General features: G+C 35.7%; 2 protein-coding genes across 2 annotated transcripts in view; one reads left to right on the top strand and one right to left on the bottom strand.

Annotated features, from left to right (window-relative positions):
- The first annotated feature begins 4,022 nt into the window (after window positions 1-4,022).
- On the top strand, window positions 4,023-15,343 carry alpi.2 (alkaline phosphatase, intestinal, tandem duplicate 2). Its single transcript, XM_049465658.1, has 11 exons — window positions 4,023-4,160; window positions 4,837-4,953; window positions 7,014-7,129; window positions 8,782-8,956; window positions 9,112-9,284; window positions 9,969-10,094; window positions 10,271-10,340; window positions 10,497-10,631; window positions 12,804-12,995; window positions 13,149-13,268; window positions 14,711-15,343. The coding sequence occupies exons 1-11, from the start codon at window positions 4,073-4,075 to the stop codon at window positions 14,986-14,988; spliced, it is 1,590 nt and encodes a 529-aa protein (XP_049321615.1). The 5' UTR covers window positions 4,023-4,072; the 3' UTR covers window positions 14,989-15,343.
- A 4,583-nt stretch (window positions 15,344-19,926) lies between these two features.
- Window positions 19,927-27,864, bottom strand: part of map1sa (microtubule-associated protein 1Sa) — a 42,259-nt gene continuing 34,321 nt past the window's right edge. The window contains exons 5-7 of the mRNA XM_049465650.1: window positions 24,518-27,821; window positions 23,778-23,992; window positions 19,927-22,577 (exon numbers count right to left, since the gene is read on the bottom strand). Coding sequence (XP_049321607.1) covers window positions 22,422-22,577; window positions 23,778-23,992; window positions 24,518-27,821 — 3,675 coding nt within the window. The 3' untranslated portion in view covers window positions 19,927-22,421. The remainder of the gene's footprint in view (window positions 22,578-23,777; window positions 23,993-24,517; window positions 27,822-27,864) is intronic.

Genomic DNA, 27,864 nt, shown 5'->3' with positions numbered 1-27,864 from the left:
CATTTCTCCCAAATTCCAAATAAAAATATTGTAATTTAAAGAATTTATTTGCATAAAATTAGAAATGGCTGGAAAAACAAAAATGATGCAGAGCTTTCAGACCTTATATAATGCAAAGAAAAGAAGTTCAAGACAAAAACTAGTTTTGGGGGTTCAGAAATCAATATTTGGTGGAATCTTGGTAATTTCTTCTCCACCAGTCTTACACACTGCTTTTGGATAATTTTATGCCACTCCTGGTGCAAAATTCAAGCAGTTCAACTTGGTTTGATGGCTTTTGATCATCCATCTTCCTCTTGCTTATATTCCAGAGGATTTCAATTTGGTAAAATCAAAGAAATGTATCGTTTTTAAGGTGTCTCTTATTTTTTTTTCCAAAGCTCTATACAGTACCAGTCATTAATTTACAATATTCTGCATTGTAGATTAAAACTAAAGTCAAACTATGAAGAAAATCATACAGAATTATTTAGAAAAAAACAAAAATGTAAAACAATCAGTGGCCCTCTTGCTTAGATGACAGTTTTGCACATCTTGGCTGAATTTTCTCAGACAGCTTCATTCAGGTAGCGTTATCTAATATGGCTTTTAGTTAAACTTATCAGCTGTGCTAACAGTGCTTGTCAAGAGTTAATTATTTGAATGTATTGCCTCTTAAAGTGTTTGAGAGCATCAGTTGTAAAGTTGTGAAGAGGTAGAGTTGGTATACAGTGAATAGACCTATTTGAGTAATGTTCTAACCCACATTAAGGCAAGAGAAGCTTAGACAATCCGAAAAAAAATATCAAGAACTCAAAGTATCCTCAAGTGCAGTTGCAAAGACCATCAAAAATGTCATGATGAAACTGGCTCTCATCAGGACTGGCTTTCCCCCAGGAAAGAAAGAGCAAGAGTTCCCTCTTTTGCACAGGATTAGTTCATCAGAGTTACCGGCCTCAGAAACCATAAGTTAACAGCAGTCCAGGTAAGAGCACCTAAATGCTTCTTCACAGAGTATTTTAGTTTGTTTAACACTTTTAAGTTACATCATCATTTCTTATGTGTTACTTCATAGTCTGGATGACTTCGGTATTTATTTACAATGTTGTATAAAAGCACACACACAGTGTGTGTTCTCGCTGTTGTGAAATAGGACCATTAGAATAGGACTCTTGTAGGCATATAAACATGAACCCAATGGCACCATGCCTAAGGCCAGGCATTGGTTATTGTGAAGTAGTGGAACTGTGTTCTCTACAATGATGGTGCTCCATCCAGTATTTTAGGGAGAAGTTTGGGGTTTGGAGATCAACCAACACCCTGTTTTGACTACAAAAAAAAAAGTAAAGTTATTAACAAATAAACTATGTAGCAAAGCAAATAATGCTTAATAAATTGCAGATAAAGTTGCACATTTTTTTTTTAAATCTCAAACCACATCATGGATTTACAGTAAGAACTGATATGTGTAGTTTGTGCAGCTATTGGACAATAAGTTTGATAAGTCATTGCTGTTAGTTATGGTACAGTCTTTGCTATTAAACCATATAAAGTCTCTTATCAGTGATGTTCAAATATGGCCTCATCCTCTCATCCTTAGCCAGGTTATTAACTCATTGTAAATTCTTTAGTAATAAAGAGTTTAGTGAAAGTCAGAGAGAGAGATATTCACAGTTTAAATAACATCAATAGCAAGGAGTGAGTTTTGTCTGATGCATATGTTTTTTTTTGTACAGTATATGTAAAAACGGTACTTTGACATGCACCAATTGCTTGCAAGAGCATTAACATACAGCTCTAAGACATTATGAGACATTATATGTAATTATGCCGGTAGTGGATTAGAGGGTTATAAGGACTCTCTACATTAGGAATAGGAGTACTGGACCTGTTTTCTCTGGAGTGATGGAGCTCCATTTACTATCTCTGACGTAGGTTGGAGTTCACGAACTAATCATCCAACAATACGACATCAGAATCTGACCTCAATAATGCTCTTTTGGGCCGGAAGCAATGTTCCAAATGCCTTCCCATACAAATACTTAGAGGCTGCTACTGCAGCAAAACTCCCTGTTAATATTAGTTAATTATTTAGTTAGTTATAATTAAAATAAGCTAAAATAAGCATGGGTAAAATGAGCTGCATTTCAACTCAATTTAAAACACATGATCAGTACTACAGTGAAAATATGAATACTGTACTGTTATTTTAACTCAATTAAAATAACTAAGGAACTGTACTATAGTGAATGTGTGGCTACTGTATCACAGTCTAAGTCAATTAAATGTGTAAAAACTGTACTATAGTGAAAGTATGAATACTGTATCACAGTCTAAGACAATTAAGTATGTAAAAACTGCACTATAGTGACAGTATGAATACTGTATCACAGTCTAACTCAACTAAAAGTGTAGAAATTATACTATAGTGAAAGTATGAATATTGTATCACAGTCTAACTCAATTAAAGGAGTAGAAACTGTACTTTGGTAAAAGTATAGACATTGTGTTATAGTCTAACTTGAGTAAAAGTGTTGAAATTGTACTATAGTAAAATTATGGATACTGTGTCATAGTCTTACTCAATTAAAAGTGTAAAAACTGTGCTATAGTGAAAGTGTGGCTACTGTACCACACTGTAACTCAATTAAAAGTGTAAAAACTGTGCTGTAGTGAAAGTATGGATGCTCTGTCACAGTCTAACTCAATTAAAAGTGTAAAAACTGTACTATAGTAAAAGTATGAATACGGTATCACACTCTAACTCAATTAAAAGTATAGAAATTATACTATAATGAAAGTATAAATACTGTATTACAGTCTAACTTAATTAAAGCAGTAGAAACTGTACTTTGGTAAAAGTATAGACATTGTATCATAGTCTAACTTGATGTAGAAATTGTACTATAGTGAAAGTTTGGATACTGTGCCACAGTGTAACTCGAGCAGAAACACAGTGTCACAGTGTAAAACTTAACGTTTTTTGTAACTATGACCATAGTATTAAAATTTAACTCAATTAAAAGAGCAGAAACTACTGTGGTTAAAATATGGGTAAAATATCATAATCTAACCCAATTTACAGAGCAAACAAACTAAGCTATATCAAATGTATGGAATTATTACAATGATTATTACAATGTAACAGTTAATAGAGCGGAGAAACTGTAGTATAGTGAAAGTATAGGTAGTGTATCAAAATATAATTTCTCAATTAACTCAATTAACAGAGCTGAGAAACTGTACTATAGTGAATGTATGGATACTGCATCACAGTGTAACTCAATTAAATGAGCAGGAACTTTACTTTTTTGTAGGTATGGCCATTGTGTTACAATCTAACTCAATTAACAGAGCATAGAGACTAAACTACAGTGAAAGTATGGATACTATGTCACAGTTAAACTCAATTACATAAGCAGAAACATAACATTTTAGTAAGTATTGCCATTGTATTACAACCTAACTCAATAAAAAGAGCAGATACTATATACTTATAGTCAACACATGGGTACTATATCACAATCTAACTCAAATAACAGAGCAGAGAAATTGAACTATAGTGAAAGGATGAATACTGTGTTCCAGTCTAACTCAATACGCAATCAGAAATGGTACTATAGTGAAAGTACTGGTACTGTATCACATTCTTAGTCAACAAAGCAGAGAAATTACAGTAATAATGTGTATATAATATTGCAATTCAACTCAATTAAAATAGCAAGTAAATTTAACTCAATTAAAACTGTGTTTCTAAAAGTGGGTGTTTGGACATTTTATTACAATCTAACACAATATAAAATGCCTTTGGTTAATTATTAGTGTCAGGCACAATCAGTCTGAGAGATAATTAAGTGCTTTATGTTGTTTTATGGAAATCACACTGCAGTGTAAGCAAATGTACATTAAGTAGGTGATTAATAAGTGACAAATGCACTGTGAAAGTGATATATGCAGACTTGTTCTCAGTGATAATGTAGTGTGCCCTCTCTGAGGGAATCTCAGTTGAACTTTGGTCTGAAGCACGGCTATAAACATGTGTGTGTTGTGCTCTTGATCTTACCTGTGTTCTCTGCATGCAGGTGTTAACATCATGGCTGTGCTGAACCCCCTGAGATCTGGACTGTTAGTATTATTTGTTATTAATGCTTTTATTAGTGACTGTTTCTCCAATGGACCTGGTAAGTCTTCTGTTAATTCTTGTATTTTTTTGTGATTGTCATACTTATTTATTGGAATACAACATTTTATCTCCTATATGTATATATATTAACATAAGAGCTCCACACTTTTAAGTTCTTGCAGCTACAGAATGTTAGTTTTATTTTTGCGGTAATATAAATGGGTATCTCTGTAACTTTGCAGAAGAAGGAAAACAACTTTGTTTGTTGCAACATATATGTGACCAATTTACATAATGTCAATATATGACAAATGAACATATGAAGTTTTTGCATGATATATTTTATTATTCAATATTCATATAAATATTCAATGTGAATTATTGTTTTTTTTTACAGTACTTTGAGTTACTCAGTATATGCAATCAACTATTTAGTATATACCCAATATATTACCCAATATCTACTGTTAATTATTTAGTGTATACAATGAACTATTCAGTATTTAGCTAAGAATTATTGAGCAGTCTTTTTTTGTATCTATAAATTATTCAGTATCTACTTTGAATTACATTTCATTTACTAAATATTTTTGCATTTACTAAGAATAATTCAGTAACTCAAATGAATCACACATTTGCTGTACATTATTAGGTGCTCCTGGTTATTCAGTATGTACTGTATATTATTCAGTAGGATGTGAATAAGTAAAGTCGTGTTTTTTAATGGTTTGCAGTGGAGGAACAGAATCCGCAGTTTTGGAACGCGAAAGGAAAAGAGGCTCTGGTAACGGCTCTGTCCCTGAAACACAACTTCCACCTCGCTAAAAACCTCATCCTCTTCCTCGGAGATGGTGAGTGCTGTTTATGATCACTGTCTATGAATCTTCATGAGAAATTCTAGTAAACAAAATTGGAGGGAGAAATTATAGTACTGTTTTTTGTGCACTATAAGGCACACAGGTATATGAGGCTTACTATTAGTGAATGTCTATTTTCTAGTCTATTTTCATACATAAACCACTCTGGATTATAAGGTGTATTATGTGACACTAATAAGGAACAAGGGTGTTGCCATGTTTTCCTTTTCTCACCACTGGGTGGTGGTGGGGTGGTAACTTAATTAAAAGTTAAGTAGCTTAAGCTAAGCTAAGTAAACAAAATTCTTAAAACATATATATTTTAAAGTCAAAAGAACGCTGGATGTTAATCTACACAGATTTCTCTCCTGAAAACTATTTATTTGGGTGAGTAAAGCTCGTCCATTTATTTACAGTAACATAAGATTTCCAGATTTCCACTAAGGCTGGGTGCAGCAGCATTAGCATTAGCGGCTAACTGCTAGCGTTACTTAGCGCTACTAAATGCAACCCAACAGCGCTACACTGAGGAACCCTAAGTGTTCCGGTAAGTCAGGGTGATTTTAGCTAGCAGTTCATCCCACGTGGTTTGTTTTAACATGGTAAACACGCTGACTCTGAAAGATGATAATACTCACCTCTGAAAGACGAAAGAGTTAGCGCTTAGCACATTTAGCGATTAATGCTAATACTGCTCCAGCCTCGATGCTGAAGAACTAAACTGAAACATTGCTGCAGAATTTGAAGGAGTAGAGGGTCAGCCTCCAGTGCTCCAGACCAAACACAGCATACTGCATTAACTGCATTAAAAGCAGTCCAAGAGCATAGATTACTAAACCCAATAAAGCACCTCTGGGGCATCCTTTAGTTCAGGACAGTTAAGGCGGTACTGGAAAATAAAAGTGTCGGCACAAAATATTGACATTTTGGGCACAATTTGGCCATTTTCACTTGTTTTTACTTTTGTTGCCAGTGGTTTAGACATCAATGTCGGTGTTTTGAGATATTTTGAGAGCACAGCAAATTTGCACAGTTATACAAGCTGTACACTGAATGCTTTACATTGTGTGAAAGTGTTTACCAAATATTACCTATATAACATTAGAATAAACCCAAATAAACATAGAGTCAGTGTTCAGTGAGTGTATTTAACTCTATATACTGCAACTCTATATAATGTTAAAATAAACCCAAAAAAAAACATAAAGTCAGTGGTCAGTTAGTGTGTTTACCTCTATACAATTCTATATAACATTAGAATAAACCCAAATAAACATAAAGTCAGGGGCCAATAAGTGTGTTTACCTCTATATAAATCTATATAACACTAGAATAACCCAATTACCAACCCAACACTAATATGTTGATATTGTAGTAAATTCCATTACACCCTTTACAAAAGGCAATATATAACATATATATATATAAAAAAAATATTGAAGCCATGTCCATAAATTGTCTGATAAGCTGATAGATGTAAAACTACACCTTTTTTGTAAGTCTGGTCAGAGATCATGCACACACACACACACACATACACTCCTGTATTTAGTTTACTAATTTACACCATTAGATAAGATGTGCAGTTCACACTGTCACTCATTTATCTAAGATGTGGACTGAGCATGTGTGTGTGTGTGTGTGCACATAGTTCATGCATGAGTTCAATATTTGTCAGTATTTTTAAATAAATCTGTTTTAATTTTTTTTATATCATAAAAGTGACTCACTGTAGTCTGTACTAAATAAATTGTAATAGAGGATCTTTGCAGAAATACCGGTTTCATCAATGGGTGCACCTTAAATAGCTAAAAATCTCTTTAGAAAAGGGGTCCAAATACTTTTGGACATGTATGTTCATGCATGAGTGTGTGCTTTTATTCGATTAAAGAGTAATTATGTGCGATTAGAGTCCATTACTTTTATGAGTAGTGTATTTACTTTTACAGTCCTCTAATCTTTTTATAATGTTTCTTCAGCAAGGCCCATTTTTATCACAGCCAATAAAATCCAGTATCTACATACCTCACGGTTGTGTAACTGGTTGTTTTTAGGCATGGGCGTCAGCACTGTGACGGCCACGCGGATTCTGAAAGGACAGCTGGAGGGAAAACCTGGGGAGGAGACGGTGCTGACCATGGACACATTCCCAAACCTGGCTTTATCCAAGGTGCTGGACTCTGCCTGACAGATGTTTGTGTTAAATGCCTGTCATAGAAAGAAATTGAATAGATTATGATTCATAAAATGAGCAAATGCATTAGAGATGTTTGATTTCTCCTTTTAGTTCAGAGCTTTTAAATAGAGAATGAAAAATCATAAATAAAACTGAATATTATTTTAAAGAATTGCCCTACACTGCTATTATTGAATTACCTTAATTAATGAATTACTCATCATCTTTTATTAGCTGTGATAAATCATCCATTATCTGAACCATTCTGTACCCACTATGAATGATTGGGTAGGCATTATTAATTATTCAGTAACAAATATGAATCATGTAGTATCTACTATACATCATTCAGCATGCCCTATGCATTATTCTGTGTGCACTATTAATTATTCAGTATCTACTATACGTTATTCACAATCCAGTATGAATTATGCAGCATGCATTATGAATTATGCCCCGTGCACCATGAATTATTCAGTACCTACTATAAATGTTTCAGTATATACTATTAATTGTTTTATTTCTACTATGAATGCTTTCATTTCCACTATGAATTTTTCAGTACCTCCTATTAATTATTCAGTATGCACTATGAACTGTTCCGTTTCTACTATGGATTATTCAGTATCTACTCTGAACTGTTCAGTATGTACTATGGACTGTTCAGTATCTGCTATGGATTATATAGTATCTACTATGGATTATATAGTATCTACTATGAACTGTTCAGTATCTACTATGAACTGTTCAGTATCTACTATGAATTATTCAGTATCTACTATGAACTTTTTTAGTTTCTACTATGAATTATTCAGTATCTACTATGAACTTTTTTAGTATCTACTATGATTAATTCAGCATTTACTATAAACTGTTCTGTATCTACTACGAACTGTTCAGTTTCTACTATGGATTATTCAGTATCTTCTCTGAACTGTTCCGTATCTACTATACGGAAAGGCTTGTGTGATTGTATTGTATTGCCAATACAGCCGGATGCAATCTTGGGTAGCCCAAGAAAAATTTCCCCTGTGGGGGACAATAAAGTAAAGTCTAAGTCTAAGTCTACTATGAAATGTTCAGTATCTACTGTGAACTGTCCAGTAGCTACTATGAACTGTTCAGTATCTACTATGAATTATTCAGTATCTACTATAAATTATTCAGTATCTTCTATGCACTGTTCAGTATCTACTATAATTTATTCAGTATTTACTATGACTGTTCAGTATCTACTATGAATTATTCAGTATCTTCTATAATGTATTCAGTATTTACTATGACTGTTCAGTATCTACTATGAATTATTCAGTATCTACTATGAATTACTCAGTATCTTCTATGAATTACTCAGTAACTTCTATGCAATAGTCAGTATCTACTATGAATTATTCAGTATCTACTATGAATTATTCAGTATCTACTACAGATTATTCAGTATCTACTATGATTTACTCAGTATCTACTATGAATTATTCAGTATCTAAACATGATTTACTATATACTAAGAATTGTTCAGTAACCAGTATGAATCATTCACAAACTACTCTTCTGTAAATACTGTGTGTGAGTTGTGTGTTTATAAGACTGAGGAAGTGACACTAATTATAAAGTGTTTCTTTTATTTTGTCCTTGTTGCTCTGCAGACCTATAATGTGAACATGCAGATGCCGGACAGCGCTGCCACTGCTACAGCGTATCTGTGCGGGGTGAAGGCGACCTACGGCACGCTGGGACTGAGTGCGACCGCCAGACGAGGACAGTGCAGCACAGAGAAGAACAACGAGGTCCATTCTGTCCTTCACAGAGCCAGAGCTGCAGGTACAGCGCCATCACATGGGCTCAGAGAGAATCTCACTGTGATTTCATCAGGATTTTCTCTTTTTTTCCTTTTATTCTGTATCAATAATGAAGAAAGACATTTCAGTATAAGGAAGTATATATAGTTTTATTATTCTTGTGCATTTTCTGTGCAGGAAAGTCTGTGGGGATTGTGACCACCACTCGTGTCCAGCACGCCTCCCCAGGTGGAAACTATGCTCACACTAGTGAAAGGGACTGGTACAGTGACGCTGCCCAACCAGCTGATGCTCTGGCTGGAGGCTGCAAAGACATCGCCTACCAACTCGTCCACAACACCGACATTAACGTGAGAAAGATCTTACTCTCTTACAACACTGACTTAACTATAAGACCTTTCACAAACGAGATGCTAAAGTAAGATCATTAATAAAAGTGACATTCAAATCATCCACAAAAGTGAATTAAATGTAAAATCATTCACAAAAATTAAAATTCACAAAAGTGATAGAGTAAGATCATTCACAAAAGTGACATTAGGGTACGATCATGCATAAAAGTGACAGAGTAAGATCATTCACAAAGTGACATTAGAGTAAGATCATTCACAAAAGTGACAGTGTAAGATCATTCACAAAGTGACATTAGAGTAAGATCATTCACAAAAGTGACATTAGAATAAGATCATTAACAAAAGTGACATTAGAGTACGATCATGCATAAAAGTGACATTTAGAGTAAGATCATTAACAAAAGTGACATTAGAGTAAGATTATTCACAAAAGTGACATTAGAGTAAGATCATTCAAAAAAGTTTCATTCTGCAAGACCTTTTATCAAAGTTAATAAAATTAGATAAGATTACTCAGAAACGTGATGTTAACCTGGGATCAATTAAGAAGAAGCATCAACTTTAGAAATATGAAAAAAAAAAAAAAGAAAACCAATATTTGTGCTTTTGCCTTTTCTTACAGTAACAATGTTGTGTGTCTATGTGTGTCTATGTGTGTGTGTGTGTGTGTGTGTGTTGTAGGTGATTTTGGGTGGGGGGAGGCAGTACATGCTTCCTAATAACATCACTGACCCTGAATACGCCAAACAAACAGGAGACAGATTGGACAACACCAACCTCATCGATGAGTGGCTCAAAAACAAAAAGGTAATTTTTTTCTTTTTTTTAATTACATTCAGTAAATAAATAAAGTAATAGTTCATAGTCAGTAAAAGTCTAAGTTTTTCTTATCCATATTTTATCTATAGGCCTCACCTTGATCATGTGCTCTTTACGATTCCATTAAAAACCCAGTAACATCTTTACGCCCCTGTTCTTTACAGAATGCTAAATACGTGTGGAACAAAGCTCAGCTTGATGCTGTGGATGAGGACACTACAGAATATTTGATGGGTAATTTTATACATTTTCTTGTTGAGAAATCTGTACAATAATTGATTCATTCATTTTATTTTGTATATATATTCAATCACAGTGTGGAAGTTCACTTTTCTTTTCTTCAGGTTTGTGTGTAATTGCTCTAAAGCTGTGTTTTATATGTGTTTTTAGGCCTGTTTGAGCCAAAAGACACTCGGTATGAGTTGGAGAGAAATGCAGAGACTGACCCCTCCCTGACGGAGATGGTGGAGAAAGCCATAAAGATCCTCAGCAAAAACCCCAAAGGATTCTATCTCTTCGTAGAAGATAAGTATATTTAAACGCTGAGCTCAGCTCAAGCTGGAAACATTAGTCACATTTTTCTTGGTGTTGCTTTTATTTTTTAACTACTTTATTTTTTACTCTTCTATTTCATTATTCGTGTTTGTTATATTTTTGTATTCTAATTATAACTCTCTTTATTTTATTGCTTTTATTTTTCTTTCTTCTTACTAAAATCTTATATTGTTTGCTTGTTTTTCTTATGGTCTCACCGTTAAATTTGTACTTTTTTAACACTCACAGATATATCTGTGATACAAATCACAAATTTTATTAAAAATGGACTAGGCTTACAAGAGTAGTGAGGGACAGGCAGGGTTGGTAACAAAATGGCAGCAAATATAAACAACATACCAGAGAATAGTCAGACAAACCAGGGTCATACCCAATAAATCCAGCAATACAAGGGAGAAGGCAAAAGAGGAGTCAAAAATTAACAAAGGGCGGCAACCAATAAAACCAATAGAATGGGCAAAAAGAAGAAAAACGATTATACAAAAACAGATCGGTAACAAAAAGCCAATACAAAAACGCGTCGTAGAACAGCAAAGAAACTTACTACTTCATGTATGTCAACCCATATTTTAAATATGCTTACAATAAAATTATAATATATTTAATGAGTATTACGACTGTATTACTATTTATTATACACCAGGTATATTAGAAATGTACTGAGAATTGATGTACAAATCGTCGCTGTCCAATGAAAAACACTTATCTCCAAAACAACTTTACAGGAGAGAGAAAAAACATTGCAAACTTTAATGGAAGTCAAAGTAAAAAGAGTTTATTTCAGGTCATTTTTAAGAGTTTCTATTGGTCCGTTCATCAAGAAATTTTGGCACAGTGTGAGGAACAGTTTGTCAGTTCAAATTATGTAGTAAACTAAAAATCAACAAAAATGGAGAGAAGTGTTTTTCATAGGACAGCGACGAAATATGTTTCATGTTCCTGTCTTTTGCAAGTAGCACACTTCTAGTATAGTTCGTTGAGTATAAAATATATTTTAATATACTACACTACAATTTTTAACATGTTACAAATTAAATTAACACTTTTTAAAATTAGTAGTAGTAAGTTAATTTATTTTCTAAAAAGCTACATGATACATTGTACTTTAAGTGAACTACTGTAACGGTTGTTTTTAACACACTTTGTTAAAATGTACAAAAGTATATTTGGAAATAAGTATTTTAGAAGTATGCTGAATTACATCAAACTAAAAGTGTACTTCATAGTAGTCTATATTTTTAATACACATTATTGTAAAAAGTATGATCAAAATTAAATTTCGAACATTTGATGAAAGCATAATATTAATGTACTTTTAATATATTTTAAGTAAGTACATAAATCTGTAGACATTTCTCAATATGTTTTAAGTACAATTAAGTATATCTTTTTTTTTCACCAGGATATGGCACCCACCATTATGCCTAGTGCTGGACGATATGGGAAAAATCATATATCACTATATGAAATTTTTTATATCACGATAATGATATATATCATGATACACCAGATTTAAGTATGTTTTCAGTTTTTTTTTTTTCGGAAAATATGACAAAATAATATAATTGCCTACTTTTTTCAAACTTTATTTCAAAGTGACATTAAACCAAACTTTCACAAATGAGAATTACTACCTTTTAATGCAGCTATATATATATATATATATATATATATATATATATATATATATATATGTATCGAATGAAATCAGACGAGGTAGACGCAGTAGCTAATTTTTTTCAAAATTATACAGGTATTTAAATTGAGTTATCAAAATAAACTCAATTAACATTTTTTAAAGTGTCCGTCAAATAATGTAAAGCAGCGTCATGTCGCAAAGCCACATTATGAAGCTTTTTTTTTGCGAAGATTATCACTATTTATTTATTATCACTTATATAAACCGAGTTTATGCAAAGTGACCATGCCAATACATTTCATCGTGGCCTACTTTACATATTTGCATGAATTATTGATTAAATTGCTGTAGAAATGATAGACACTTTTCTATAGTCCCCACAATATTTATCGTCATATCGCACAGCACTAATTAGACCTTGTTTAAAGTCTGATAATTCACGCTGTTTGCCAGTGATTTTAGAGGCTTGATGCTAATTACTACCTGTGTTTTCTTCACTACACGTGGTAGAATAGATCACGGACATCATGCAAGTGAAGCTAAGAAGGCCCTATATGAGGCTGTGGAGTTCGACAGGGCCATCGCCAGGGCCGGCGAGCTGACCAGCGAACGAGACACCATGTCTGTGGTCACTGCTGACCACTCCCACGTCTTTTCATTTGGCTCCAGCTCTCCGAGGGGCAACCCAGTGCTAGGTGCGCTAAATACAGTATACTGGTCTACTGTTATCTTCTGTTTAGTATTTGAGTCTGTATGGCTGAGCTGATTATTTTATTTCTAATTTTCTGCTGAATAAAAGCTGTAACACTGTAACACTTAGCATCACCAATTAAAATGTGTTTGAACAGGACTTTCCACTAAGATTGGAACAGATAAGAAGTATTTCACCACGGCTCTTTATGGGAACGGTCCAGGATTTGCGATCGACTCCAACGGAACACGGCCAGATATTAATATTAATATTACAAGTAAGTACATTAAGATCTGCTCATAAAAACACTAAAACTAAAAAAACTAAAAGCATGAACAGATGCAATAGAATTTGTAAACGTTTGGCACCCTCCTGTGGTGATATTTGCTGATGCAGCAATTGAATGTTCTTTTCCACCCCCACCCTCTCTCTCGTCTCCTTTATTCTTTTATACCTTTAAAACCTCTCTTTCTTTCTCTTTTCTCTTTTTCCAATCTCTTCTAATCCACTGTATTTCTTTTCTCCACTTTCTTTCTTCCCATTCCCTCTCTTCCTTTCCTTCCTTTTTGTTTTTTTTTCTCTATTTTGCTCCCCCTCTTTTTCGTATCCATCATTTTATCTCAACCTCTTGCTCTTTTCTCCACCTGTTTTTTCTACACTCTCTTTTCCTTCTCCACCCTTTCTTCTCTGCACATTTTCTTCCTTCCCCATTTCCACCCTGTCTTTTCCATCCTCTCTTTTCTCCACCTTCTTTCTTCCCATCCCCTCTTTATCCCCTCGTTTTGTCCCCCCTCTCTCTTGTATCCTTAATTTCTTGCTCTTTTCTCCACCCATGTTTTTCTTCTGCATCTTCTCCATACATTCTTTCCTTCACCTTCTTTTTTTCTCCATCTTCTCTCCTCCTTCTCCACCCTTCTACACATTTTCTTTCTTTCTTTCATATCCTCTTTTCTCCTTTTCTGCACATTTTCTCTTTTTTTCCCATTCCCTCTATCCCTCTTTTCTCCCTCTCTTTCTTCTCTACCCTTACTTTTACCCTTACCCTCCACTTTCTCTTTCTTTCTTTCCATCTCCTCACATTCTGTTTTTCTCTGTTCTCTTTCCATCCTTTCTGTTCTCCACCTTCTCTTTCTTCCGATCCCCTCTCTCTATAAACTTTTTTCTCTTTTTTGTTCCCCCTCTCTCTTGTATCCATAATTTTTTCTCAACTTCCGGCTCTTTTCTCCACTCATATTTTTTCTTTGCTATGTTCTCTATCCTTTTTTTCATGCACCTTCTTTCATTTTTTTCCCACACCCTTCCCCCTTCTCCATCCTTACCTTTCTACACATTGTCTTTCTTTTCTATCCCCTCTTTTTTCTCCTTTTCTGCACATTTTCTCTTTCTTCCCAATTCCCTATTTGCATTCTCCTCCCTTTTTTGTCCTCTCATCCATATTTTTCCCATCCCCTCTTATAATCCACCCTCTCTCTTTTTCATACTTTCATACTTCTCTTTCTTCCCATCCCCTTTCTCTCCTTCCTTCCTTCCTTCCTTACTTACTTATCCATCTTCACTCTTCTTTACTTTTCTCACTCTCTTCCCTACTCACTCTTTTTTCCTTAATGTCTGCACCACCTGTCCCTTCAATTATCTCGTCTCCACTATTCTGTCTTTTCTCTCTCTTTTCTCTTTCCACTCCACCACTTTTTTTAATATCCCTCTCTTTCTCTCTCACAGGTGCTACTGGTTACACTCAGCAGTCCGCCGTTCCTCTCTCGTCTGAGACTCACGGTTCTGAGGACGTAGCTATTTTCGCTAAGGGTCCGATGTCCCACCTGTTCCACGGAGTGCAGGAGCAGAGCTACATCGCCCACGCCATGGCCTACGCCGCCTGCATCGACCCCTACATCGAGTGTAACCTGGAGCCAGCTCCTGAGCCCAACCACGCCGCACCCATCCAGCTCAGCGCCGGGATGCTGCTGCTCGCCCTGCTGACCTTTATTAACCTTATCTAACCCCAACCAACCAACCAACCAACCAACCAACCAAACATCTTCAGTATCATAACATCCATCTAACCACACTCTATCAACCACTGGACATGGCAATGGAACTAGTTTTCAGCACTGTATCAACCATGCAACACTCATAAATAGGAACCAGCTGGGATATCATATAGCAACAGAATGACCACAACACTGAAAGACGTTAAATCTCCATATCATCATCGGGGAATGGCTACATATTTAATCTGTAAATGTACTGTACTCTTTTAGAATTAATTATTTTTGGCCCTAAGGACAAAACAAAACAAATCCCTTAAATTTAATTGTAAATACTAATAAATAAAGTTTCATGTAATTATTGAAATCTAGTGAGTCTCATGCCTAAAACACAATTTTATCACTTTCTTTATGGTTCTGGTGATCTTCTTAATCGAACACATCTGATTCAGGTAATAAAGACCAATTCAGGAATGTCTGAGGAGTAGAGTCTGCTGTCTGCTGGGTCTAAACTGAACTCAGGGTTGTAAATATCATGGACCAGACAAGAATAGCTAGTTCGTTTTTTTAAAGGTTCCATGTGGGCCCCACCAGGGTCAGTGCTGGGACCAAGAGGGGTTAAACATGGGACTCATCAGGGTTGTACTCTGCACGTTACGCCTAGATGAGACCCATGTGAGATTAACCCTTTCAGACCCAACATCAATTACAATGGACATCACGTAGTTTCTTTTTTCAAATTGACCTGGTGTCCATCAGAATAGATCACAAACCAGCCAATCAAACAGTATCTTAGCAGCACCCACTGCACTGGAAAAAAAAAAAAATCAACTGCAACTATTTTACCAATTCTTTGTGATTTAGAACACTTTCATGTCAAATCATGTTTAGCTGATTGGGTTTATTTTAAATATGGATTTTATAGTAGGATATTAGTGTCTTATTTTGTGTGCATTACAGACAGAAAAAAAGCATTCATATACTTTTCCATAACTGGAACTTAACAACCACACTCAGAGCCCAGGCCACTTGTTGCCCACCTAGGCCATGTTCCACCTATGAGAGCCTTTCATGAGAATGCTGGTTGGAAAGAAGGAGAGCAACTGTTGAATCCCTAGCAATCATGGGTTTAAACGCAGAGGTTAAATACTGCTACTGCACAGCAGTACAGCAACATTTTATTTATTTATTTATTTGGACACGGGTTTGGACAGTTAGTTATATAATACATACATACATTCTCATCCTACAGACATTTTATTCCATACAAATTAAATGTGCCAGTGTTAATTCAGCACTAAATGTGTTGCTCTATCAGAGGCAAATGTATTGTGTTGTTATATAATGCATCTGCAATATGTCACACACCCTTTAAAAGACATGTAAAGTTCCTTAAAGCTCTCTGTTCTTTACTTCAACTCATGAAGTTCCGGTAACAATTTACTTGGATGGTCCATTTGATGGTCAACTGACGTTCGACTAACATTCAACTGCATGTCTATTAAATTCTATTGACCTGAAAGGTGAATTTAAATGATTCTCTATTGAATGTAACCCTACATCCAACTCTAACCCAAACTGTAATCCTTTTAGGGAATGGGTTTAGGGTTACAGGTAAAGTTTAGGTTAAGTTTAGATTTTATTGTTGATGGTTAAGGTTAGAGTTATGTTCTATTTTAAATCATTTACATTTAACATAGGGTTAAGTTGCATTTAATAGACATTCAGCTGAATGTGAGTTGAATGTAAGTTGAGCATCAACGAGGCCCTAAAATGGACCATCCATGTAAATTGTTGAAGTGAATTTCCTAGTGAGATATTTTTAACATCTTGAGAGCATCACTACATGACAGTATTTGAATCTGTGTTTGTTCATTTGACTACACTAGCTTTTTTTTAAAAAGTGTATTTATTGCTTCTTCCGGTCTGTTCCAAACATTTAACCACTCAAATGCTTTAATTACGCATTTTACGTTCCATAGAACTCAATAGACCAAACCCCAACAAAGTTGAATCTTTGATCCAGTAAACCAGCTCTGGCCAGCAGAGGGTGGCAAATACTAAGTCTGAGTTATTACAAATGGACAGTGCATGGAATTATATTAGGATTTTATATACAGTTAAAAATGAATGTTCTACAATTGGTTCTTTAAAGGAGTCTACCATGGAGCATATTTATAAAAGAGAAGTGTGAAGAAGTGTGAAGAACATTTTAATTGTCTGAAGAACCATAACTGTAACATAGGTAAGAGTAAGTAACTGATCCAGTTGATAAGAGCTTAAGTTTGGGTAAAAACATCTCCAAAACATGTCAGGTCTTCAGTATACAGTGGTTATGGGTGAATTTGGACCTTAAAGCAAAAAAAAAAAAAAAAAAAAAAAAAAAAAAAAAAAAAATATAAAATATATATATATATATATATATATATATATATATATATATATATATATATATATATATATATATATATATATATATATATATATATATATATATGAATGAGTTTTTTTAAAATAACTATTATTAAAAGTTGTACTTTAAGAAGTCTGATTATAAATTGTTGTTGCAGAATAATTTATAAAAGTACTGTAACTTAAACACTATATAAATAAGAACTCAAATGTGTTCAATTTATTTCTAGCATCTTGCTAATTTGAACATTACTCCATCATACTACAGTATTATTATTATTTTTTTGTAATTATATACGCTGAACACAAATAACTCCAAAGTCCATGTGTTAAACTGTTTATCAGTCCCAGATCTCAGAGATCTACACTTCAGCAGAGTTCAGTTACCCTGATCTAAAGTTAAATCCACCTGGATCCAATATCATATATTAGATCACTAAAAAAAAGCCTCATATCTGACAGCACATCATTAGTTGAGTGGTTTTAGAAAAAAAGGAGGAGTTTTCAACATTTTAATAGCATTTTTTATGCAGATTTGCTCATTATTTGCACTTATCAAGTATATAATCTTGCAACCTGGTTGGGTTTGTTGTTTTACTGCTAAAATTGCTAATAGTAAGCGAAAGTAAATCCAGGTCATAAAGACCTTCAGGAAGGTTTGAGTAGTAGAGTCTGCTGTGTTGGATCTAAACTGTAGATTTTAAAGAACAGAAAGGAATATTTAGGTGGCTAACATATAATAGACACACTCTACTCTCAGTATCACATACAGCTCTGGAAAAATGACTGGAAAAGAGACCACTTAAGTTTCTGAATCAGTTTCTCTGATTTTGCTATTTATAGGTATATGTTTGAGTAAAATTAAGATTGGACAACATTTCTCCCAAATTCCAAAAAAAAAAAAAAAAATAATAATAATAATAATTTAGAGGATTTATTTACAGAAAATGAGAAATGGATGAAATAACAAAAAAATGCAGAGCTCTCAGACCTCAAATAAAGCAAAGAAAACAAGTTAATATTCATAAAGTTTTAAGAGAACAAAAATCAATATTTGGTGGAATAACCCTGATTTTTAATCACAGTTTTCGTGCATCTTGGCATGTTCTCCTCCACCAGTCTTACACACTGCTTCTGATTAACTTTATGTCACTCCTGGTGCAAAAATTCAAGCAGTTCAGATTGGTTTGATGGCTTGTAATCATGCATCTTCCTCTTGACTACATTCAACTGATTTTTTAAATAAAAAATAAAAAAAACATAATTTTCAAGCTGTCTTTTATTTTATTTTTTGCAGAGCTGTATTATGCTTGATATTAATTTTACTCAGCTTCTTAATTTTAAAGATTAAATCTGCAGAGGGTAGTAGGGTTAGCAAATTTAGCTGAGCTAACTTAGCCTTATTTTTATTTTTTTACTAAAAGAAAACAAATAATAATAAATAGTAAATTCAGCTACAATTTCTCTCCTTACATGTTTTGATCAAAATAACACTCATGATTTATGCTTTATGACAAATTGTACTCCTCAAAGTACATTTGTGATTTGAATTGCACAGATACTTACAGATATTTATGAGAAAACAAATGCACTGCTGAGGTAGCTAGTAAGCTAACTAGCTTGCTGGTTTGTGAGACTAGACCAGCACTGCTAAAATGAATTAATGATTAGATTAGCACTGCAATTGTGAATATATTATCCACACCAACACACCTACCTTTTAAGCAGAACACCTTCCCCTGCCTGGGGTTCAAATCCCGGTCTGGGTGACTGAATGCTGCGCTACACATATAGTCCTTGGGCAAGACTCCTAACACTACACTGGCCCACCTCTGTAAAAGGAAAAACTATGCAAGTCACACTGGATAAGATTGTCAGCTAAATAATGTAAATGTTTTTAAAAGGATTATATATATATATATATATATATATATATATATATATATATATATATATATATATATATATATATATATATATATATATATATGTATATATATATATATATATATACATATATATACATATATATATGTATATATATATATATATATATATATATATATGTATATATATATATATGTATATATATATATATATATATATATATATATATTTTTTTTTTTTTTTTTACCAAGACAAACATTAATTCATTCAATGTTTTCTTATTCAAGTTAATGCAAACCTGTGAAAAAACATGTTTTGAGTTTCAGCCTTTGGCCAAATTTCACCAAACATTTATTTTGGTGCATTCCTAATTGGATGCTTACATGTGTCTGCCTGGTTAAATAGTTCTACATATAAATATTCAGAATCAAGGAATACTTTTTATGTGTACAGTAAAATGTGCACTTTTTCAGTTGTTCTTAACATATAAGTGTACAAATACTAGAGAAACCGCTGGATTTGTAGTTTACTCCAAGTGCCTCATGGAGATGAGCTACACAAACCGTGTCACACATTCTTTAGTCATCCATGCTGTAACACTCTACAATCACTACAATCTAGAATTAAACAAAACTGCCAATCATTCAAAACTGTTTTTTTCTCTCTATTTTAATTATTTGCATGTGCAAACAGTACACAGGCACAACAAGAACATTCACTGAAAGCAAACAGGTTTCTGCTGTGTTTGTGTAATAAAGTCTCACCCACTCGTTTCTTTCAGAAACTTCAGTTCAGTAAAACAATCATTCTGATTACAGAGAACAATAACTGTAAACTGACACTGAGGAAGTATCTGATGTGTCTCATTAATTCATCTATAGTTGATAGTTTTGGATTTGATGACCATTTGATAAGAAATGGAAGGTTTTCTGGATTAAGTTTAGTCCTGGACTGCACATTAGGAATTATCATTCACTGATAATCATTCTCTGAATGATTGAAAAAAAAAAAAAAAAAAGAACAGCAAAAATGTCTAATTAAATAATTAAGAACAGACCCCTTTAGAGTGGTTTGATGTGAAATGTGCCTTATAGAGAAATGTATTGTTAACAGCAGTGGTGAATTAAAATGATTTAATATCTGCTGGTATTGAAAAATATTTTCTTGCTTTTCCCAAGTATTCTCTCATTTAGCTAGTTTAGCTCCTTTAAAATAAATGTTAAATGATTTAGCTTCAGCATGGACTGTTTTTGAATGAGGTACATCACTAATTATAAAAGTAAAAAAGAAAAAGGTTGAAAAGTGGTAAGTAATCGTAAACTGATTTTTATTTGTCTTGAGCAAATACAGCAATAATAGCTAAATATAAATAAAAAAGCAATAATACACTCAAGATTTGTGCTATAATGTATAATATTGGCACAGTGCCAATATTTAACATTATAACACAAACCTTGAATGTATTTTTGCAATTATACCACAGTTCCATTATCACTGTTTACTGAAAGATTTTGAGTTAAAGAGGACAAGAAAATATGATCTGTTTCCGAGATTTAAAACAGTTCCATTGCTGCTCTGTTTATAGCTGCGCTGTTTGGCTTGTAAGCGCTGCATCGTTGCTAGGTTACCTGTATGTGGTGGAGTATTACACGGAGAGCTTCGGTTACACTGTATCACCGGCTGATAATGGCACTCAGAACTCCTCTCAGCCAATCACTCTGCAGGGTCAGGAACTAACTGTAGTATAATAATAAATAAATAAATTGGCTCTTTATGTTGTTGCCATTTGGAGTGACACCTCATTCCATTTTACAAACACTGGAAAAACAAAAATGTGACTGGGAAATTTTTCTACAGTTTCGCCATCATTTCACACCAAACCCACTCTGAAAAGCTCCATCATTATACATCAAATTAATCCAGTTTATTGAAAACTACAGATAGAAACATTCTTTCTGTCTTTAGAACCTTTTATGTTAGTTTTACCCAATCTCAACCCAACATATGGGGACAGCGATTAAGCCTAGTCATAGACTAGATTTTCCTTCAATTGAAAATCTCCATTTAAAAATCCTGTAAGATCAAAAACAAGATTTAATCACTGTCTGGCAAACTGACCGATGGAGTTCATGATGCAGTGATTATAATAACAGCAACACAGTATATAATTATGACGTAAACATAGTAATTACAGCTTATTATGGTTGCTGATTATCAGGTCCTGCAGCATGAACTGTTTATCAGATTCAAGAGGAGCAAACCACGTGATCCAGAGAGTACCGTTAACAGAAATAATCCAGGACTAAACTGAGACACAGCTGAAAAGCCAAACTGCAGTAAACAAGTAGTAACCAAACACTGGGCTTAAAGTGTGGTGTGTGACTGCCCTGTACTACAAAAATGGAAAATAAACACGTACAAAAAAAAATCAAACATGCAATCATTGGTTAGAATGTGTTTCTAAAGACAAATCCATCATTAGGGTTCAAAATAATAATAATATTAATAATAAAAAAAAAACTAGCTGTGCTTCAGCAAGTACAAAATCTAACAAACACCCACAGTAAAATGTCTGTTATTTTCCAGACAAAACTCATGGCGATTGAGTAAATGTCTAGCTCTGATAAAGACCATTTCCATTAAAGTCCACTGGATTCTGTTTCTCCTTGTTTTGTGCAGAAAATCCAAACTGTGCAACCATGCAAAAAGATCCAAGCTGTAGTAAAATGTGAGAATTAAAGGGAAAAAAAACTCCTCCTTGTGGTACCTCCTTCTAGTGAAATTTATACAGCTTTTCTGTAAATATCAGGACTGTTAAAACATTTTTCCATTTAAAAAAATTGGATGAAACGCATGGTCACTTCTAACGTATACCGCATTCGTTCACGCAAGAACCCTAATATTTCCTACACAGCTGCTGTAGAATCACACTGACAGAACAAGCCTACTCTTAGTCAGCATATGCTATTTAAATGCACAGCTGACCTAGTATTAAACAGTGCTTACTGCTGATATTGTCTAGAAAAGACAAAAAAAACTTCATCTATTAAAGGTACAGCTGTGGAAAAAAGGCAGTAAGTGCTCTAGTGATTAAAAGGGAAGTGTATTTTCATTTCTTCTGCAATCTGTAGTATATTTTCCCCTGTTCAGAACTCCACTTTGCAGGCAGGGAATGTTTCCTCTTGCATGGCCACCGTACTGTTGCTGCCCAACACCGTTATTGCCATTTCCCTTTGCCTTTCATGCGTCTCTCTGTACCAGTCGTGCATCGTCAGCGAATCGAATGTGGGGATCAGGGTAACCTGGAGAAGAGATGAAAATACAATATAAGTCATAAATTAATATTAGTCATACTCAACTTTAGTGTAGAGAGACAGGTAATTACCTCGTCAAGTATCTTAAGTATCTCAATTTGTTTTGTTGATTTTTAGTTTACTTCATAATTTGAACAAACTTTTTCTTACACTGTGCCAAAATTTATTGATAAACAGACAAATGGAAATACTTCAAAATGACATGAAACAAACTGTTTTTACATTGACTTCCACTGAAAGTTTAAAAAGTTTTTTTTCTCTCTCCTGTAAAGTTGCTGTTTTGGGATACTTGTTTGTCATAGGACAGTAACGATATGCTGAAGGTAATTTCTAAACTAAAACTAACTGCAAATAACCTCAGCTGTTTAAACTCTTAAAAAAATAACAGATATAAATGGTTCTTTGGAGGGGGCTGTGGATTACCACTTTTCTTTTCTTAAAGAACCACTGATCCATGGCCAGGAGTTCCTAGGGGCAAAACTGAGCTCACTCATCCTTGGTGGGCAGGATGCACCCAAAGTCACAAGCTGCTTTTAAAAGTCTAGGCTTTTTAAAGAGGTGGGTTGCAATTTTTTATCGCAACATGATGGAAGACAGCTCCAAACTCCTCATTTGTAGCCAAGAAATGTATCTGGTGTTTGGTTGCTGGTTGGTTGGTTGTTGGGGTTTTATTGCCACTTTTGGCTAATTGTGGAATACACTTGGTTTTATATGTCTAGATAGAGTACAGTTGTTTAAAGGTTATAGCATGATAAGGGAAATATAACTTGCTACGTATGTATTAAATTAGATGTTTGAGGTTTAGTTGTGATAAAAAACTTTAAAATCTTCCCTGGTGGGTTTTTTCAAAAAGGTCTTTTATGTTCTTTTCTTGATTTGATCTTCATCTGGTGTTTGGAGTAATTTAAAGAACACAATTGATATTTCATGGGTCTTAGCTACCCTCAATTTTCTGCACAGGTATAATGTGAAGAGAAGAAAGAAAACACACCAAGAAAATTGGGTGAAAACGGCAAAAAAACAAAGCATCTGGAGAAGAGTTCATTTTTTAAATATTTTAAAATTATAAAGCTTTGTTTGACTGGTCCATATTTGTAACCAAATGGCTACTGAAAAGTCTTACCAAGGAGAAAAGTTGAAAGGGGAAAATAAAAAAACTAAGAAACTAAAGTGAAGAACGGAACTAACCTGCACATCTGGCCAGGCCACCTTGCCTTCTAACAGAGCATCAAGGATGGGTCTCATGTTTGATTCCTTGTATGGGTCTTCCCCACTTATAATATAGCATGAAGAACGCACACGGCGGAAAAACTCCACATCAATGGTGGACGCTGCAAAGCCAGAGGGCAGGTACGCCAGGTCCAAATAAACTGGTGTTGCATTTGTCTTGTTCCCCACTGGACCTGCACAGAAAATTACAACAAATGGGTTTTGGATACTCTTTCCATCGAATGCTAATTGAAGCACTTGACAACGTAAAATGACAATCTAAATGAAGACAATCATGCTAAAGCAGCATAACACACTCCTGTCATTATATATTGCACAGTAAAGGTGTTCTATTTGGAGTTTTTGTACTGATATAAACCTTTTATCCAAACTCATTTGTTCCCACTCCAATCCATACCCTTAAAACAGTCAAACTATGTCATTATGGAAAACTATTATATTAGATGTCAATAAACATGTTCTGTTGGTCTTGTTTCCTTTCTTTGCCCTGTACTTGTTACACCCTAAATCAAAGCTCAACAACCCTGTTCCTAAAGAGCTACTTTTGCACTTTTGACACTTTAGCTCCAACCACTAATCAATCCCACCTGATTCATCTAATTACTAGGGCTTGTTTCTAGTCTCTTTGCTTGCGTGACCCGAACTAATAACTGTACTTTCAAAATAAAATAGGAATAAAAAACAAAAGTAACACACACCTGATGGTGGCTTGGCACTTCCCGATAGTGGCCTACTGCTACCAATGGATCCACGTGAAGCAGGCCTCGTGTCCAGGCTGGAGGTCACCCGGATTGTACCACTAGTAGTACTGTGAGTACCTGTCTTTGTCTTGCTACTCTGAGCAGAACTGTTTGCAGGCGCCACCTTTTGTGCACTGGATGTTGCTGTTTTTTTAGGTTTTTGAGCAGCTGCAGTCTTTGGAGATTTGCCTTCAGCTTCTGGGTCAGCCATGCAGGCACCAGGTTGAGGTGGTAGAGGGGGCAAGTCCTTCATTGGCGCTGGTGGTGGATCTGGAGAAGAATGGCGCAAGTCTCTGTGTACGGAGTGGCTAGCAGAATGATCGTGTGGACGATGGGGTGGGAAAAATTCAGCAGAGTCCTCATCATATTCCATATCTTCACTAATAGAAGGACACTCTCCGGTAGCGGGAGGAACGTCAGAGTCTGAGATTGTGGGAAGAGAGTCGCTAACAGAAGTCAGCGTCGTCTCTTGGCCTTGCGGGGAGTTGCAGTCACTGTTGGCCTGGGAGGGCAGCTTGGCAAGCTCTTGTGAGAGGTCACTTTCAGTGGAGAACTCGTGAGGACTTGGGCTTGGTAATCCTGGGATTTCAGGAGATTTGTGATGTTGAAATTCACAAGGCGAGACCAAGCAGAGGTCAACGTCGTGAGGAGGAACGTCTGGGTAAAGACCTTGCGGTCCAGAGAGATGATTTTCTGAGTCGTCGCATGATTGCTGACGATTATGAGATGTTCTCAAAGGTAAGGACATTTCCGCTTTGGGGTCCATTTCTACCAAATGTCCGTTGATATAGGTTCTATCGTCAGTCTTACAGCCAGGTGGGAGCACTTGCTCAAAAGAAACGGATAAAGAATCATCAACTTCGGTGGAATGTGGAGAACCTACTTCAGCAGGCAAGGACGTAACCGTAGATGACGCATCAGGGAACATGTCTTTAAAAGAGCCTAAAGATGGGAAACTGGAGTGTTTGTCATGTGAGGAGGTGGAGTTGTTTCCTAAATGACTCCTCGAGCTACCAGCATCTGAATTTCTGTAGGACCCCTCATGGCTGTCTTCAAAGCTGAGACTAGGTACTTTGATTCCCAAACTACTGTCCTCACCAGAGCCCTGAGGATCCTCTTCAGGACTCTGGTGGAAGGGAGTGTGTCCTGCACTGTTTGGTTGCGAAACCATCTCTAGGGTTTTCTCGTCACAGCTTACATATGCATCTTCGGGTCCGTTTCTCAAAAGGTCCTCTTTGAGGCCACCATCATGCCACCTAGTCTCTGTTGGAGTAAGATCAAAATTAACACTTTTCTCGCTTTTTGGAGACTTGGCGAGTGGCGATGGGAGACCCAGAGCAGAATTTGGAGCACTAATGGTCTCCATACATCGAAACGTCTCTGGACTTCCTGATAACTCTGCTTTGGTCCCAGACCCATTCAATTTCTGATCTTTGGCACAGCATTGTACGCCTTTCGTTCCTGAACCTACACAATTCCCCTGATCATCCTGCTTTTTGTTGCACCCATTTTCCATCTTCAGCTTCTCAAAGTCTGCAGTAATATCATCTGGTGTGGACATTTTTGATCTTGCATCTCCTTCAGAGCAGGATTTTACAGAGTCTTCCTTATTCCCTGGCTTCAATTTCCCTTTTGGTAGACTGTCCTTTTTAGGGATAGTCGCATCCTTCTTTAGGGAACCATTCTTCCCAATGGACTTCCTTGCATCAGCAGATGCTGATGCACTTCCAGTTGGTTTCTTTACATCCTTGCCCAGAGGTTTACTGATCGTCTTCTTTTCCTCAGGTTTGACCTCCTTCTTAATTTCCTTCTTTATTTCAGGTTTAATATCTTTCTTTGGCTTGGGAGCCAGATCTTTCTTCAAAGGTTCCTTCTTTTTCTCAACATTTTCATCTTTCTTAGGAACACTTGTTGAAGGTTTCTCCTCTTTCTTCTTGACTTCTTTCTTCTCTTCTTTCACAGGTTCCTTTTTAACTACTTGCTTTTCAGGCTTCAAGGTTCTTTGTTTTGTATCATCTTTTGGCTTTGCCTTTTCTTCCCCTTCTTTACCATCTTTTTGGCCAGCTTCATTAGTGGATTTGGGCTTAACCTTAGTGTCTTGCTTCTTTATATCAACTTTGCTTCCCTTATCTTTGAGCAGCAAGGCACTCCCTGGTCTTGAGTCTCTGGTGAGAGACTTAAGGCTTTCCTTGCTCTCTGCACGCTTTGGTGGTTTGTCAGATTTGGATGATTCGAGGTCCTTTAAACTTACCACTGGGGTTCTGAGGAAGTCTAGATGTTTCAACTTTTCCAACCCCTCAAAGATCTTGGCCTGTGGTGCGCAACCAGGGAACAGAACACGGATGATATTTTCCTGAGGGCTAGCAGGATGCCACACCAACAGAGCACAAATGGAAACCAAGCAGGGAAGAGGGACCTCTGAACTTTTAACACTAGAGGCACTGCTGGGCCACGACTGCATTAAAGTCTCTAGCTCTTTACTACCCTTGACAGGATTAAGAACGTACAGTTCAAGGCGACCCACGCCCATTTTCTGAAATAGGATCGTGGGTTCAATGCTTGGACTATTTGGACGAGAAAGGATTTTTGGTGAGAGAGATAACTTTTCTAAATGCTGTAGTGTAAGTGCAACCAGATCACAACTTCGCAAGAGTTTGGGATCGCCTTGTTGTGTCTTAAGTCTTTCTGGAGCATTGAGGAACACAACCCCGAGTTCTGGAGATATCAAGTTCCTCTGCCAGTCCTCGTTGCTCTGAGAGCCTGCTGACTCCTCCTCCTCCTGCTCCACAGCTTTCCTGCGGAGGAGGCTGTTCACACCAGGCAGGTTGTCTGCACCAATGTGTGTCAGCAATATGGAGTCAATTCTGTCCAAATGTCTGACTAGTTTCCAAAAACAGGAACGTGGATCAGACCCGCCATTGACTAATACATTGAAACCGTTCACAGCAAAGAAGGCGGAGTCACCTCGTCCACCGGGAAAAACATAGCAGCATGGGCGCGACAACTTTAGGAATCCAACTGTGCTAGGAGGCTCTAAGAGTTCAAAAGGCGACTGAGTTTCCAGGGATTCTGAGAGATACTCTGTAAACTCCTGCAAACCCTCCATCTCTGGCAGCACTGACTGAGGGTTGGTCTTGATTTCGATGAAGTCTTGCAAGTTGTGCTTTTCCAACTGAGAATTCTTCCACGTTCCAGACATGGGGCAACTCAGGGTGAGGCTTGCTTTTTGTGTAGGGTCTGCTGAGCTCAACAGTTCACCAATCTGCATTTAGAAGAAAAAATAGTTAAGTTCTTATATCAAAACA

This window comes from Astyanax mexicanus, chromosome 16, assembly GCF_023375975.1.
Source record: "Astyanax mexicanus isolate ESR-SI-001 chromosome 16, AstMex3_surface, whole genome shotgun sequence".
Taxonomy (NCBI): Eukaryota; Metazoa; Chordata; class Actinopteri; order Characiformes; family Acestrorhamphidae; genus Astyanax; species Astyanax mexicanus.
Note: the sequence above shows the minus strand (reverse complement) of the source record. Positions and strands in the feature narration are given on the sequence as shown.